At 36.4% G+C, this 15285-nt stretch overlaps 1 protein-coding gene across 2 annotated transcripts; it reads right to left on the bottom strand.

Annotated features, from left to right (window-relative positions):
- Positions 1 to 2077: 2077 nt before the first annotated feature.
- Positions 2078 to 9772, bottom strand: LOC18429334 (pre-rRNA-processing ESF1-like protein). 2 transcript variants are annotated; one of them, XM_020664426.2, is made up of 7 exons: positions 8645 to 9772; positions 8000 to 8071; positions 6849 to 7066; positions 6388 to 6550; positions 5477 to 5605; positions 3173 to 3912; positions 2078 to 2581 (listed from the first exon to the last, which is right to left on the bottom strand). In XM_020664426.2, exons 1-7 carry the CDS (start codon positions 9548 to 9550, stop codon positions 2401 to 2403), a joined length of 2409 nt encoding a protein of 802 aa, XP_020520085.1. In that variant the 5' UTR covers positions 9551 to 9772; the 3' UTR covers positions 2078 to 2400. The 2 variants fall into 2 exon arrangements, 1 of the variants encoding a protein (XP_020520085.1); XR_016051712.1 differs by lacking the exon at positions 6388 to 6550 and having other exon boundaries at positions 8645 to 9770.
- Between the last annotated feature and the right edge of the window lie 5513 nt (positions 9773 to 15285).

The raw sequence follows: 15285 nt of genomic DNA, 5'->3' as shown, positions 1-15285 counted from the left end.
GCAAGCATTGGCTGTGAACATACTCTCATTTGATACATTTCTCAGTTTGAATGTTCTCTCCTCTGTCAATATGGCATCTATCCAACACCTTTAAAGGAGCATCAATTTTCTTGGATATGTTGGGTATCCTAGTTTAGTATTGTTATTTTGTATGGGTAGACTGGTTTTCTTTTTTTTTTTTGGGGTGGTGTGTGGGGGTGTTAGAAAAGAGAGGAGAGAGAGAGAGAGAGAGAGAGAATGTGTGTGAAAGAGAGCTCATGTTGAAAGCTGGAAAAGTTTGTGAAAGCTTTTTTGTGGATGCTGCAGTAACTATTACTTTTATTGGAAAAAAAAAACATGGATAGCAATAGTCAAGCGATGAAGAACTTTATCAATGGAATTCTTTTCTGCTAGAATAACCATGACCTTAAGCATGGTTTAAGAGAACTCGTATACTTTCGAGTTTGAGCAGGGTTGATAGGTATATTCATATGTACTAAACACGTTAGCACTTTGTGTTTCAGAGTAATTATGGTGACTTTGTAATTTGTTTACGATAAATTTACTTAAAAATAAGTGTTGTTATTTTGAAACTTGTTGATGGTGTTTTATGGTGGAAGGTCACATGTCATTTTGAAGCTTGTTGGGGGTCCTTTTGTGAGTTCACCTCTTCGTAGTCAAGTCAATGGGTTCCACCTCTTGATGGGCCAATGACTGCCCATCCACAAGAGCCAGTTAAAAGAGTTCATTCTTTTGGAAGCCTAATGAATGTGACAGCAGTATGTATTACATAAACTACAACCTTGAGGTATGTGGTGGTTAGATTTTCTCTTGTTTTCTTCTCTAGGTGGCGTTTGAAGTTTTGTCCCCAGATCATCTCACTCTTGTTCCAGTTGGAAGTTGGAACCATCAGTAAGGCTCCTTCATCCCCAGTGGAACCGCAGTAAATTTCTTTGCCCGAAACTCCATTTCGGTTTTTTTTAGAAAGTGAATCAGATAGTTTCTATTGCCTCTAGTGATCTTGTGGGTATCTTATTGTAACTTGTCTGTGGCTTAAGAAATCAAATCAAGAACTTACGAGTACCTTGAAAACAATGAGAGCATCTCATTTCTTTGGATCCAAGTCGAACACAACTCAAACTTCTTTGTGTTTACTTTTGGTTTGTAGGTTGTTTGAGATCTCCCATGCTCTTTTTTTTATCTTTTGATGCTCAACTGGTTAATTCCTTTATGGGACTTTCAACTTTGAAGAAAATCACTGCAGCTTTGATAACAGAGAAGTCCTGTACCTATAATATGGATATGTCAGAGCATATTGATATATAATATCAGACATGGAAAATGAAAAAGAACGATTATTTTTCAAAATAACAGGGATATTTTGGGACATACTTGGCCAATAAAAAATACGATAGTCTACCCATTATGTTTGGTTCTTCTACCCCTGCAATTTCAGTTTGGTGAACCCACCCAAAGTGGATTATTAAAAAGTCCAAGCGCTCGACCATTTCATTTAGAGAATATATTGATATTGTTTATCGATATTTAAAAAAACGAGTGCAATTTGTATAAGACACCAACCTTGCAAAAGCAAGATTACAATGTCCTACATAGTTCATTTTAATTTGAAGGTTATAGAGACTAGATTTGACATGTTTTTTAAAACTCAAAAAAAGAATATTTATAAGATCATGTTAAATCTACACCATCTAAATAAAATACCTTACACCATCTAAATAAAATAGCCGGTGTACATTACTACAAATGTACTTCTGTAAGCTTGTTAACTTTGTAGAATGACTTTCCAATCAGTAGAATGACTTTCCAAACATATTTACAACGGATAGAACAACTTTTTAGAAGTAACTAGACACACCAGGTTATATATTGCTCATTAGAATGTAACCGCCCATATTTTAACCAATCTTCAAATAGTCGGACTTCGGCTCTTAACTCCTTGAGGTCCTGAGTCAAGAGTACCCACAGTGCACCTCTAGCAAGTCACAGTTCACACCGGAAATTTTTTTAATAAAAAAAGCTGGAGACTTCGGTGGTTGCTTTAGCAAATGCTACGAAGGACAAAACTACTCAAATCATCTGAAGAACCATCCAGATTACAATTCAAATTTGCAAGATAAATTCAAAAGTTCAAAACCGTTGGTTAACAAAATTTGGTATTCAAAGGACCTGCCGAAAAGCAGTGAGAACCCTGGTTTAAATAGGAACACTTCCTGGGTTCTCTTTTGTGAATTGCATCTCTCAAGGGCACACCTGATGCCTCTGAAAGGTGAAGTGCACTTGATCTATATCCATTTCACTAAACAGCAAAATAAGAAGAAATATCTGCTTCAAGAAAATACGTTCAAAATGGTACAGAAATTGGGTGGAGTTGTGCAAATCAGCAATGCTAATTTATTTGCTTCACCTCTTAACGTTTGCAGCCTTTCTCTTGACAGACCGAACTAATGAAGAAATCTCAAGCTCATCTTTCTTTGAGGACATATCTTCCTTCTGATCTTGAACTGTCGGCTTTTCAGGTTCCTCCACTACTGTTTTCAGGCCCTTCTTTTCCCAAGCTAAACGTCGGGCATCGCCCACACTCCTGCAACAGAGAGCAAAGTCCTCAAATCTTTCCATCTTCCGATAGCCTAAGATAATGAATATATCTTTTTCTTTTAACAAACTTGACTGTATGGTATGCTACAAGAAGATAAATACGAAGTCTTGGAAAATATCTTTAGTTATGGCTTCAATTAAGGGAAAATACCACAAGAAAGTGCATTCAAGAGAAGCAGAAATTATGCAGGACACGATATCTTGGAATCTCATTTCAGTGCCTGGAGTTGTAAAACTTCTCTAAATGATTATGTTACCCATTTGTCAAATGCATTTTACTGAACTATCATTAATCTGCATGATAAAATACCACCCAAGGGTGAGTCATCTGTTCAAAATGACTACGACAAACACAATTTTGACATTCCAAGATTTTGGAGCAGTTGTTCCAGGTACACAGACTTGTAGCAAGCAGCTAGTATTTGTCATCCATGGTAAAAAAAAAAAAATTAAAAAATACAACCATCAGGCAAAAATTACAAGGAAACGTAAATGTAATATCTAGCAAAATAAGGACTTTGCACTTGCACCCAAAAAAAAATTTGTATACAAAGACTTGGCTGCGAAAATCACGCACCTCGAGTATTGGGGATCTGTTGGGTCCAATGCAAAGAGATGGGATGTGAAGAGAGCTGAAAACCTTGGATCATCATAATAATTAACGTTAGGAAGCTTGTCCTCTCCAACCACTGCCGCCTTCCTTTTTCCCTTACCCTTCTTTGCCTTTAAGTTAAATCCTTTGACCTTGGTTTCAGTTCCATGGTCATCAGCAAGCAACAATTCAAGTTCAGCTGTGGTTGCCTCTTGCCCCTTGCTTTCAGAATGTTGGTTTCTGTCCTTATCCCTCTTAGCCTTCTTTTTCAATGGGCCTTTCGCAACACTTTCTTCATCAACACCATCATTAGCATCTGAAACTTCTTCTATAAAAAAGTCATCACGCTGGTCATGAGTTTCTTGATAAGAATCGTCACTTTCGTCATCCGATGAGGACTTCTTGGCATTTTTCCGTGCCTTCTTCTTCTCTTTTCTTTTCTGTAGAATTTGTTCCCAGACAGTCTGCGACTTCTTGTCCTTTTTCTCAAGAATTCGCTTGCTTATGTCCTCTAAACCAGTGTTGAAAGTAACCTCCATATCCTTGTCATCCTCATCTTCTGCATCTTCATTATCCCCAGATTGTAGAAGGGCCCGGTACTTTTCTTGCTTATTGGGCTTCTGAGAAGTTCCAGCAGCATTTTTCTCATCATCATCATCTTCTTCTTCATCATCACTTTCCCCATCATCAGAAGCCAAAAACTCCTTAAACTCCATCTCATCTAGCTGCACCATATAAAAGTAAATTAAGCTATGATGAAATAATCTTTTCATTCTGTATGAGTACAAATTTCAAAGAACTATACAGTTTTAAGTGTTTCCTCAACACTTGATTTTAGAGTTCGTTTGATACTTGCAATTTCAACAACATGGAGGGCTGGTGCCAAGAAGCAACTTGGGGGAGGCGGGGGACTGGTAGGTTGTTGTTTATGAGTGTGTGTGTAAGACAGTATATGGGCCCGTGTGTGTGAGAGAGATCTCACATCGAAATCTTGGAGGGCATGATCTCTTTCATCTTTCTATATGTAGAAAGACAGAAAATAAGAGTCCTTGAGAGAGGGGGCCTCACAACGAACACATGGAGGTCATCTTCTTCTTTTTCTTCTTATACAAAGAGTAAGAGCATATGTGTCCATGTGTGTCTATGTAAGTGTGTGACTGTGTGATAGGGAGCCCTCACATCGAACAACTGAGGGCATCTTTTTCCTCTTCTTCTTATTCATAGAGAGAGAGCACATGGGTCTGTGAGTGAGAAAGAAGGGCCTTGACCCCTTGACCATTTTTATAGGCCTTAACTTTTTTTTTTTTTTTGGATGGCACTAGGCATGTAGGGGTTTAGGGGGTTAGATTTCCCCCCCAAAACCCTTTTCCTCCCTTTTCAGGGTGGAAATTTACTTTTTTGCCTTAGCCGAGGGCCATTTTCCGGCCTCGACCAAGTTGCTCCAAGGCGCCACATATGCGCTCACCTTGAGGGAACCGCCTAAGCAGCCACCTAGAAGCAAGTATGCCGAGGGCACCTGCATAAGCATTTTAGCGATACTTGTTCGTCCAACAAAACTTTCCGGCAATTGTTGGTAACATTCTCGATGACACTCCAAAATCAAAACGCTAACACAAATTAATCCTTAAGCTTAAGGGTAGCTCCTCAGCCTTTGAACTAGGATACATCTATTATTACTATTTTCAGTTTTCTTAGAAAAGTATGGCATATCATGCTTATTACATATCAAGGTGCAAACAATACAATAAAACCAACTCAACCAGTAGGCGTAGCAAAGCGCCAGGGGGCCCACCCCAAACAGCCCAGGCGTGGGCAACTAAATTCGGCCCGAACTGGGCCCAGGCCTGAAATCTACGCCTAGTGTACAAGCTAAGCATGGCGTTGGTCAAGAGGTATGGCCCGGTCCCGCCCCTAACAAGGCCGGGCCAAGGCCCAAGAGTAGAACTGGGCTTGGTCTAGGCCGAGCTGGGCCACGCAAGCCCTCTAAGGTCCTGAGCAGAATTGGTCCAGCCCAATCCTGGACGATTACCCTTGTTCAATAAACAAGCTCAATGCACTATTTTTCAAAATAAGTATTAATTAAGGACGATAGAATGCTAAGCAGACCTCTTTCAGTTGTAACTCTTCGTGTGCCACTTAAAATATTTCAGTTCTGATTAGGAAAAGTTCTCAAGAGGAACTAGTGTTTAAAAGATAACTTATATACAATTAGGGTAAATAGTCAGAAAACAAAATTCTAATTAATGATAAAATAATTTTATTTTTAATAAGCACGTGCATCCCCCAAACCTGCTCAGGATCGAATTTTCGCTTCAAAGTTTTGATACGATGTGGTTCATCATCATCCCAAGACAGATTAATATTACTATGCTGCAACACACGTGTATGGAAATCCAAAGCCTCATATGTGCCAGGTGCCTGAGACAAAATTAAAGAATGTTAAGCAAAGAGCACTATGATAGCATATTGTAGTGCACTACTAGATTATCTATAAGGCAATTCTTTTGTTTCTATAAATAGTTAAATATCAACATGATAAGGGAAAAAAGATTCCGCCTCATGGGGAAGCATGATTCCACTATTTAGAAATGTCACCATTCAATCATGCTTACAGCAAAGGCAATGACTGATTAGCATTCTTCTTAATAAAGGGGGGTTTTGGTCATCATATGCACGTAGTATATCTCCTATATCTTGTATATATAAGGGAATGTTTGTTACACGATTGGGATCCCAAGGGCCTTATAGTGACACGTTCAATCTAACTTTGTGCATCACGATCCCCAAATAAATAAACAGATTCATTCTCATTCCCAAAATATGGGATCTAAATATGGTTAAAATCTGGTGAAACATGATTGTGGATACTTAAAAGATCTGGAATACAGTCGGAAAAATCTGTAAAGAAAGAACCATGGCACAAGTTTTTCTATATTGAACTACTTTGCCCTTATTATCCAGAAGTACATGGAAATTTATGGCAAATAAAAGCACATTGATGGCCATTTTACAGTGAAAGATGCACATTTACAAAGAAAGAAATTTCAAACAAATACACATTTCCATGTTTGCAAAGTCACTATATGTTATTAAGTGGATGCTGAACCCATATACACCAGGAAGCCCAGCAGACACCATATATGCAATGTCACTCCAGCTGTTATAGTTTGTTCCTATGGTTTTAAACATCATAGGCATACCCCTGTTGCAATGTCTCGTGGAGGATGATTAAACTTCACATCATCAGGAATGAACCTCAAGTCTAATACATTGGAGGTCCTTTCAAACTCAACCCCATCGCATGTCTTGTAAAGGCGGTCAGCTGTGGCACTTGAGTCGCATTCCACAACTGCGTAATAATACCTGATGAATTCAAATCAAGCCTAAGTAAACTCTAGTGCTTGCTATTACCATTAACAGAATAACAGCATGCCTAAATGAAATAGGTCCAATGTTTTGTCTGATTATGAGTATGCACGTTATATCGAGAGGAGGGGAAGGGATAAGGGAATTATTTCTTGGTGAGTTAATGCTACATGATGGGAGAAAAAAGATTAGACATGTCGAAAGTAACCTTGAAGGTTGTCACTTACATTTGATTGCCATGGCATACTAAACAAGCTATTAATTTGTAATCTCGTCTAACAAATGCATGTCTCACCTTAGCCTGCTTTTCTCGTATTCTCGCAACTTGTCCTCATCAATATCAGCATCCTCATCATCCCCACTATTCTCCCCATCACTTTCAAAGATGCCAGGGCCATGAACTGCTTCTTCTTCCATACGCTTCAGCCCAAACTCTGATGGATAAATGGCCACCGATAAAATTCGTCCATCTTTGGGAAGAAATGAGTTCATCAACACATACAAATCAACAGCCTATAAAATATGACGAAATTTCTCAATCACTAACAGATGGTTAGCATCTATCAAATGACAGCGCTAGTACAGTAAGAAATTAACAAAAGACAAACAATTAATAGACATAAAATCCTAAAACATATGCTTTTCCAAACTAGTGCATATTAGAAAAAAAGAAAATCCAATTAGAAAGGAAGAAAATGCCAAGCAGTTAACTAATTAAGCCATTATCAAAGATTTTCTGATCAATAACAAACTGAGAAAAAAGCTTAGAAATGATTTACCATGGAAGTCAAATAGGACCATCAAGGAAAAAGATGATTCACTTCATGGAAACCTTTAGAAACATACAATTGCTTCATATTCAAAATATTTGTGAATCTCATATATGATATATGCTTCTGACGGTCATTAAATCACCAATAAGGATGCCAATATCAACTATTTATTTCTTTTTATTACAAACTATAATTTCTTCAAAATCTATATTTTAGATCTAGTAGCTTAGTTTCTCTCTAGAATTTTTTGCATTTCCACTGCTGAAATTACATGGAGCTCCCAATCTTTTCCCACAAATATCTACAGTTTCTGAGCTTCTCGAAACCAAGACTTTCTGTTGTGATCCAGTGCTCTTCAAGCCCTAATAACTTAACACAACTTGCCACTAATATGTTTCCAAGGCATTTTCCATAACTAAATCAAAACTCAGATAAAACTATATTTCATGCTTGAAGTAGTGATAACAAAAGCGTATCACATTGTACTGATCAACAATATATCAGAAAAAATCGATTTCATTAGTTATAGAAAAAAAATATAACTGTGAATAATAATAAGAGAGACTGGGACGTGCTCTCGAAAGGTTCATCCATTTGCAGCATGACTTCCACATTTAAAAGAGAAGAACAAACCAGAACAAATTATCAAAACAGGGAACAGAGGAATATGTACCTTGACATGATTCCAATCCATATCAACAATAGCCAATCTGTGTGTCTCATGTTCAATTGCAGGTACTTCTTCCTAATTCCATAAAATAGAGAACATAAATTAAGTTAGCATTTAATCATGGTTATTGGTCAGCAAAAACAAAATTTACAGTAGATTAAGGAAAAAAGAAACCATCACTCTTACTAGTACATTCTATGTCAAGATTGGTAAAAAGACTTGTCCACATACAGCATAACCTTTATGGTGAAGCAATGACAAAAGTCTACAAAAAAAATAATGAAATTAAACCCCCCAAATACATGCATATGCTACATAAACATTAGCCTGCCTCAAGTGGAAGTGATGAAGTGATGAATTTGCTTGGAACTATTACGGCATAAATCCTTGAAAGATTCTCGGAAGAGAACTTGTCTCCTTAAGCTTTTTACACCAATGGTCTAACAATCTACAGTGCTCAAATTATACATTGTGCGAGTTAAATAACCAGCAATCATACACAAATGCAAAGTAAATAGGAAAACATGGAGGCGCCTTCAAGTGTTATATAGCAAATGGTGCGACAATAACATAAACAACATAATCTCAGATAAATAACATAAACCAGATAAGCTCAGATAAACAATGGCATCAATCCATATAATTCACCTTTTTGGACAATTCATCCTCTGTTTCAAAGCCATCCTCCTCATCTGAGGAAGAAGAAGATGAAGATGGATCACTCTGATATTCGTCGAGGCTATCCCTATCGTATTTCTCTAATCCACTAGAACCCATGTCCAATGAATCCTCCTCACTCTCCGAGTATGATTCCTCTTTCAAGTCAGTTTCTTCATCATGCGTTATATTCGTCTTTTCATCCTCTTTCTCCCTCTTCTTCTCCTTTTTCTTCTTCTTCTTTTCCTCCTCCTCCTCCCTCTTCTTCTCCTTTTTCTTGTTCTTCTCTATCTTCTCTGAATCACCACGCCCTTGTTCAGATTCATGGGCCTCTTCTCCACGACATTCTGTGCTTTCACCACCTCCCACTTCAGTGCCCTCTGCAAATTCTGCTTTATTCTCCTTCCTTTTCTTCTGCTTCTTCTCCGTATTCTTCTTTCTCTTTTTCCTCTTAGGATCGCCAAGCCCAAGTTTCGATTCATGAGCCTCTTCATCTCCATTGGAATCCACCGGCAAACCCTTCTCCGAATCACTCAATATGGAAGTTTCTTGTAAATCTTCTTCATAAGAGAATTTGGGTTCCTGTGATTCCTCCGTATTATCTAGGTTATGATAGTAACGGTGAAGACCATCATTTCCCTTCTTCTTCTTTGCCAGGGGTCTTCCCCTCTTGTCGAGAATTGGAGCCGTAGAGAAGTTGGGGTCTGAGAAAATGCGATTAAAGCGAGAATCGATGGGGACCTTTGAATTGTGCTTCGGGACTCTCTGAAAGCGAGGATCAGAGTGAAGAGCAGAGAAACGAGAGTCTGAGATAATGTTGTTGTTCTTGCTTCCTGGTTTAGCCTTCTCACTCTTCTCCTTTGCCATGGCTCTCTTCTCGCCCTTCTCCTTTACCATGGCGCCCGTTCTCCCTACAATCGCGTTACCCCTCTCTCTTCTGAGTTTCTTCCTCTTCCCCTCTCACTCTATAAAAAGTTCGAGCTACTCCTCTCTCTGAACATTCGGCCTGCCTCTGTGCTCTTCCAGTTAGCCTGCATCGCAGCTCAATAAAAGTTAGGGTTTGGTGTTTGGGGCTTTAGTTGTCGAATTTGGGTGGGAGGGGCGGTTTCAAATCCGTATTATAAAAATAGAAACCGGCTATTATTTCAACCTGCAGGGGTGGTCAATCTACACCGGTTTGTTTCGGTAGACCGGTTGGCTTAGATTTTGGGAAAATTGTATAGACTTTCAAAAAATTGGTCTTTCTAAACAATTTACCACCAACTTAACTTTTTTTTTTTTTTTTTTTTAAGCAACTTTTTTCCCAAAATTATGCTTCCTAGCAAATATTCCTCAACTAAAAAAAAAGACTAAAATACCCCTCCTTAGCTCCAACACTTCACCATGGTGGTCCGCGTTTGGAAGAGGCGGTCCGGCGCTTAAGTCACTGATTTGGAATGGTCTGGCACTTCACCATAGCGGTCCAGCACTTCATCATGGAGGTTCGGAGTTTGGAAGAGGCGGTTCGGCATTTGTTTTTAGATTAATGAGCGGTCCGACATTTGTGAGCTACTGTCTAGCAAAATTGAAAATTGTGTCTGGATTAGGAGGCCCAACAGTGTACAGTTCCGGTCCAACAGAATGGATGGATCCGGCAATATACAACCACGGTCCGGCGTTTCCTTTTATTGGAATCTGAAAATGATTTGTTATGTACGGGAAGTGTATTTACGTCAAAAAAAATGAACTTTTTGTATTTGAGGTATTTGTTATAAAACTTGATTTTTGAGAAAAATATGTTATGAAAAATTAGGGTCGGCAAAGTCCCTAGAAAGTCTATTTTTTTGGGTTTTATAAAAATTTTCCTAAATTTTTTTAAAAAGAACGAGGATACTAAGCTCCCTCAGGAGCATACTGTGAATATACTCATTCACTCAAAACACGTATTTAGAAGCCAAAAAGGACTAGGGCTGGGCTAGATCCAGGGGCGGCCTGACCCATTGCCACCCCTAAGTGCAACCGATCAACAACCATCAAGGATGTATTATAGTAAAGGAAGATTCAATAAATGGAATAATATGGTGCAAGGAAAAACAAAGAGTTCCATACAAATTTAGCAAATCCTTGAAGTCAAAGCCATAAAAAGTGATTCGGAAAAAGAGTAGGGAAAGGTTTCCATATTTTTATTTTTTATTTTTTTTAACAAGAAAAAAGTTTCTATATTTCTCCTACTAAATGAAAGATATATACTTCCCTTTCTATCCAACTGTCCAATTTTGAACATGTGAGCCCTTACCATTTAATCTAGATCTAACACTTTAGAGTATTTCATTTTTAATTTATTTTCTACAAATTATAGGAATATTAAATTTGAAACGTGCCATCATCTCAATGGAGTACATCTAAAACAAATATTAAAAGAATATTTTCAGTAAAATATAATAATCAAAATACTCTTAAAAAATTTAGGGATATTTTGGTTATTTTGTTTTATTGGAAATATTTTGTTCTATATTTTTTTATAGGTGCGAGTTTAAAAGGCGAGTGGACTCCCAAAATTTGATAATTAAAAATAAAACAATGTTGAACCGTGATATTGTGATTGGGGTCATCTCAACCGTCCATTATGGAAGAAGCATATAAGTTTCATACATTAGGAGAAGTATAGAAAGTTTGCCTATAAAAGTATACCCATATCTAATTTTGTGGTTGATGATATGCAAAATATGGGGCCATTGAAAAAAATTTACTAAAATAAGGAAATTTATTATAATATACCATATCCATATACTATTTAACCTTTTACCTATTCCAACTCACCATCATGTGCATTTTGATGGAATTCTTGAAATAAAATATAAATAAATGAAATGTTAAATATTCCACCTCCAATTTGCATCTTGATAAATTTCCCCTTGTATTAAGAATCGATTAAAAAAATCTTGTAAGGCGCTAGAGAACACAATGATGGACTAATGGCTGGACAGTTTGACGAGGCAAAGTTAAATCACTTGATGCTAGACATATAATGATCTTTGAGGTGGGGAACAAATAGAAGAGAAACTATGAAATATGACACGTATATCTTTTACACTGAGACACATATCGATACTAACATTGAGTGTCCAATAGACCGTCACTTTTTTGGACACATTTTGTTTTGAACACGGTTTTTATGCGGCGAGCCAGCATATTGTAGAATGCGGGCTTGGCAATAAATATATTTTTTAAATATAATTTGATTCTAAATTTTAAAAAATATATAATCTTTAACATGGAGATCGTCAATGTAAAAAAAAAATTTGAAAACTTAAAATAATTAATCATATTAAAAAAAAGATTTGGACCGTTAGTTACAATTGTTTTTAGATGGACCACCTATTTGCATCCATCTTTAAGATGGACGTTTTATACTTCTTGATCGCATATTGTAGAAATGCGATCTAAGCCCGCATGAAACAATTTTCCTTTTGTTTTTAGAGTGTGGTGTTCTATTTTAAAAAGACTATTTTATTTTGAAAATAAAAAAGTTCCATAATAAAATAATTTAAAATTGTCATTGCTTACATATGTCAATTTTAAAATGCCTGTGTTCATAAAATATTTTTTATTTTTTATTTTTTATTTTCAAAATATAATAAGTTGAATCCGATTTTCATTTTTAAAACAGGGACAATTGTCCATGCTTATATAAGTCATTTTGAAATTCCTAATTTATGTAAGTCAATTTCAAAAAATTGTCTATATTTGTTTATGAAAATTGCATGCGTTTACATAAGTCAATTTCTAGATGCCCATCAATTTTTTTAAAAAAGAATATTTTGAATTTTATGGTTTTAGATTTTTTTTTTCATGTTGTTCCGATGCAACCTTGGACTTCCTATAAGAAAATTTTTGATGAATAAAATTCAAATTCACAAAGTGATAACTTTTTGTTTGTGATGCATGGCTATTGTCATGACATATGAATTGTAGTATATTTAAATGCACATTAAACTATAAACACTATAAATAATTTTCAATATATGTATGTATATACATATGCATAGACATGTACACATGCAAATTATACATAGATGTTGTTTCTAGATGGTAATTTTTGGGATTCACATTTTTTACACTTGCATTTGTATCACAAATAGATACTCATATTCCTTTCTATATATCATATAAGAGAATAAAGATGAGCTACTTCAGATTAAATTAAGGGATTACATATAAAAAGACCGTTTATCTTTTGTATATAGAGGTCATAATCATTATTGTCCCTTAAATTTCAAAATTGGTAGTTACAAGAGTGTTATTGAAAAGGGACAAAATTCCAAAAAAAAATCTCAGACTTCATGATATCCCAAATCTTCCAATTTGACATCTAATGAGTAAAAATAATTGTGACCTCCGTGTACAAAAGAAAAATGATATGTTTGTAGACAATCCCTTAAATTAAACTTAGCCAATTTATGGGAAATCTCCTTCAAAGTGGCATTGTGTCTTTCCTTTTTAAACATAGGAATATATTTTTACCAGTTATTAAAATTGAGGTACAAAGCATCATCATCATAGTTGGGAGACAAATTGATGTGCACATCAGGCTATAAAAAAATTGTCTACGAAGGCATTACAAAAGTTAGAACTGTGCAACTGTGAAGAAGGCATTAGAAACTCTCACCTTTGTTATGCAGTCTGCTAATGTGTTTTTCTCTCAGTAAACATAGTATGAAAGAGATTAGCAAACCTTTGAAAGTGTCTTTGATTTCATCAATTTGTAGCCTTTCAAATTGTCTTTTGATTTCATCATTTACAGGTCGTAGATTTCACAGCTTTCTTGTGTCCTCTAATCTACTCAACAATGTTGCGCGAATCTCCTTCCACCACTAGTACCGTCAATCCGTCGCTTGGCTGTTGTACACCTTCTAAGATTCCATACCTTTTCATCAATGGTATATCAAAGTCTTAAATCTTAATAGTAAGAGAGCCATGGAGGAATAGGTGGCTAACTGATTTCCTTGTTACTTTAACAGACATAGGATTGGGAATTTTAGGCCTCTTTGCCTAAGAAGGTCCACTATAAGGGAATTCTCCAATATGACCATCAATAGCATGATTTTTGTGAGGAGCTGGGAAAGCCCCTTGCTAATGCAATGGTGGATAACGTTTGTTACTGTAATTTGTTCCTCCTGTCTTTTGTCATATCATTAGATGTTATTAGTTGTAAAACTTTGAATTTCTTAATATAATAAATTAAATATTAGGATTTTGTGTGTGAGGAAGTTGGTTTTCTACTATCCCATTTTCTCCTTTCTAAGATTCTATGTCATTGCATATGCATATTTCATTATTGATTGTATCGGCCACTCATTGATCAGGTGCATCAAAACATATCTAATCCATGGGGTTGGAGTTCTGAAACAATCATAGCAAGAACAAAAGAAAAAAAAAAAAAACTTGTCCTAGTAACTTCACAAAAAACAAAAAACAAAAAAAACCAAAAATTGTTGAAGGTGATTAATACTCAAGTCATAGAAAGGGTCCAGTTAAACCACGGTTCAAGGAAGTTTGGAATACACATATGCAGCCAATAATCAAATGGTTCACCTGGTTAGCCCTCCAATAAATTTTCTCCAACCTCGTGGTATTAATTTAGTTTCTTGACACCCACTGTGCCAAGCAAATGAGGTGTTGGCCTAGCGTTTGATGCATTCATGTGCCTATATTATGCAAGCATGGGAAGATGTACTTCAGATGTTCTTGAAATGGTGGAAATTGAGATTCTACATCAAGAGGAATGAGGCATATTTAATGGCGATCATTTGGTTTATTTTGCAATAGGGAAACTAGAGAATCCATGACGACCAACCTACACCTTGAGAAAGTATTCTCAAGCTATCTTTTATGCTGGTGAAATGATCGATGTGAGAAATATGGAGATTCCACTACCATAGAAAATATGAAGCTTAAGTGGATAGAATCTTGTCAACGACATATTTTAAATGTGCAGCGCCCTCCTCCGAATCTTGGTGATTTGAATTGTGTATTGACGGAGCATCATAAGGATCCCAGAAGGGCTGGTTGTGGAAGCATTATTCAGGATCATAATGCGCGATTATTAGCTGCTTCTCATATGCTTTTGGAGAAAATATAAATGATGCAGCTGAGTTTCAGGCTTTGGAGAGGGGACTGCAAATGGTGCAAACAATCAATTGTAGAAGTATTGAGATTGAAGGTGACTCCACAACTTGTGGTGGGCTGGATGAAGGATTATGTGATGGTTCCATTGAAATACCACACTTTAGTTTATTATTACATTTGGTTGCTATAAAATTACCAGTGTAATTTTGGTCAAATCTATCATGAGGCTGATAATGTTGCAGGACTTATTGACTAAAAATAATGGTGCAATGGCTTTAGATGCCATAATTTGTCGAGCAAGACCACTAGATTTTGGGAAAGGGGCTCAGGTCGTGGTGGTAGCACGCCCCGTGCTTTAGTCGCACATTGTGCTCTCTAATCCTACTAACAGCTTCAAAAACTTAACCATTTAAAAAATGAATAGGGGCTGGTATTCCCCACTAAATTACCCAAAAAGAAAGCCAGATTTTATTTATTGATTTATGATGTTACTAATATTCCTCATCAAAGGATCTCAATTCGTA

This window comes from Amborella trichopoda, chromosome 3, assembly GCF_054954075.1.
Source record: "Amborella trichopoda isolate Santa Cruz 75 chromosome 3, AtrichopodaSantaCruz75HAP2 v2.0, whole genome shotgun sequence".
NCBI lineage: Eukaryota > Viridiplantae > Streptophyta > Magnoliopsida > Amborellales > Amborellaceae > Amborella > Amborella trichopoda.
Note: the sequence above shows the minus strand (reverse complement) of the source record. Positions and strands in the feature narration are given on the sequence as shown.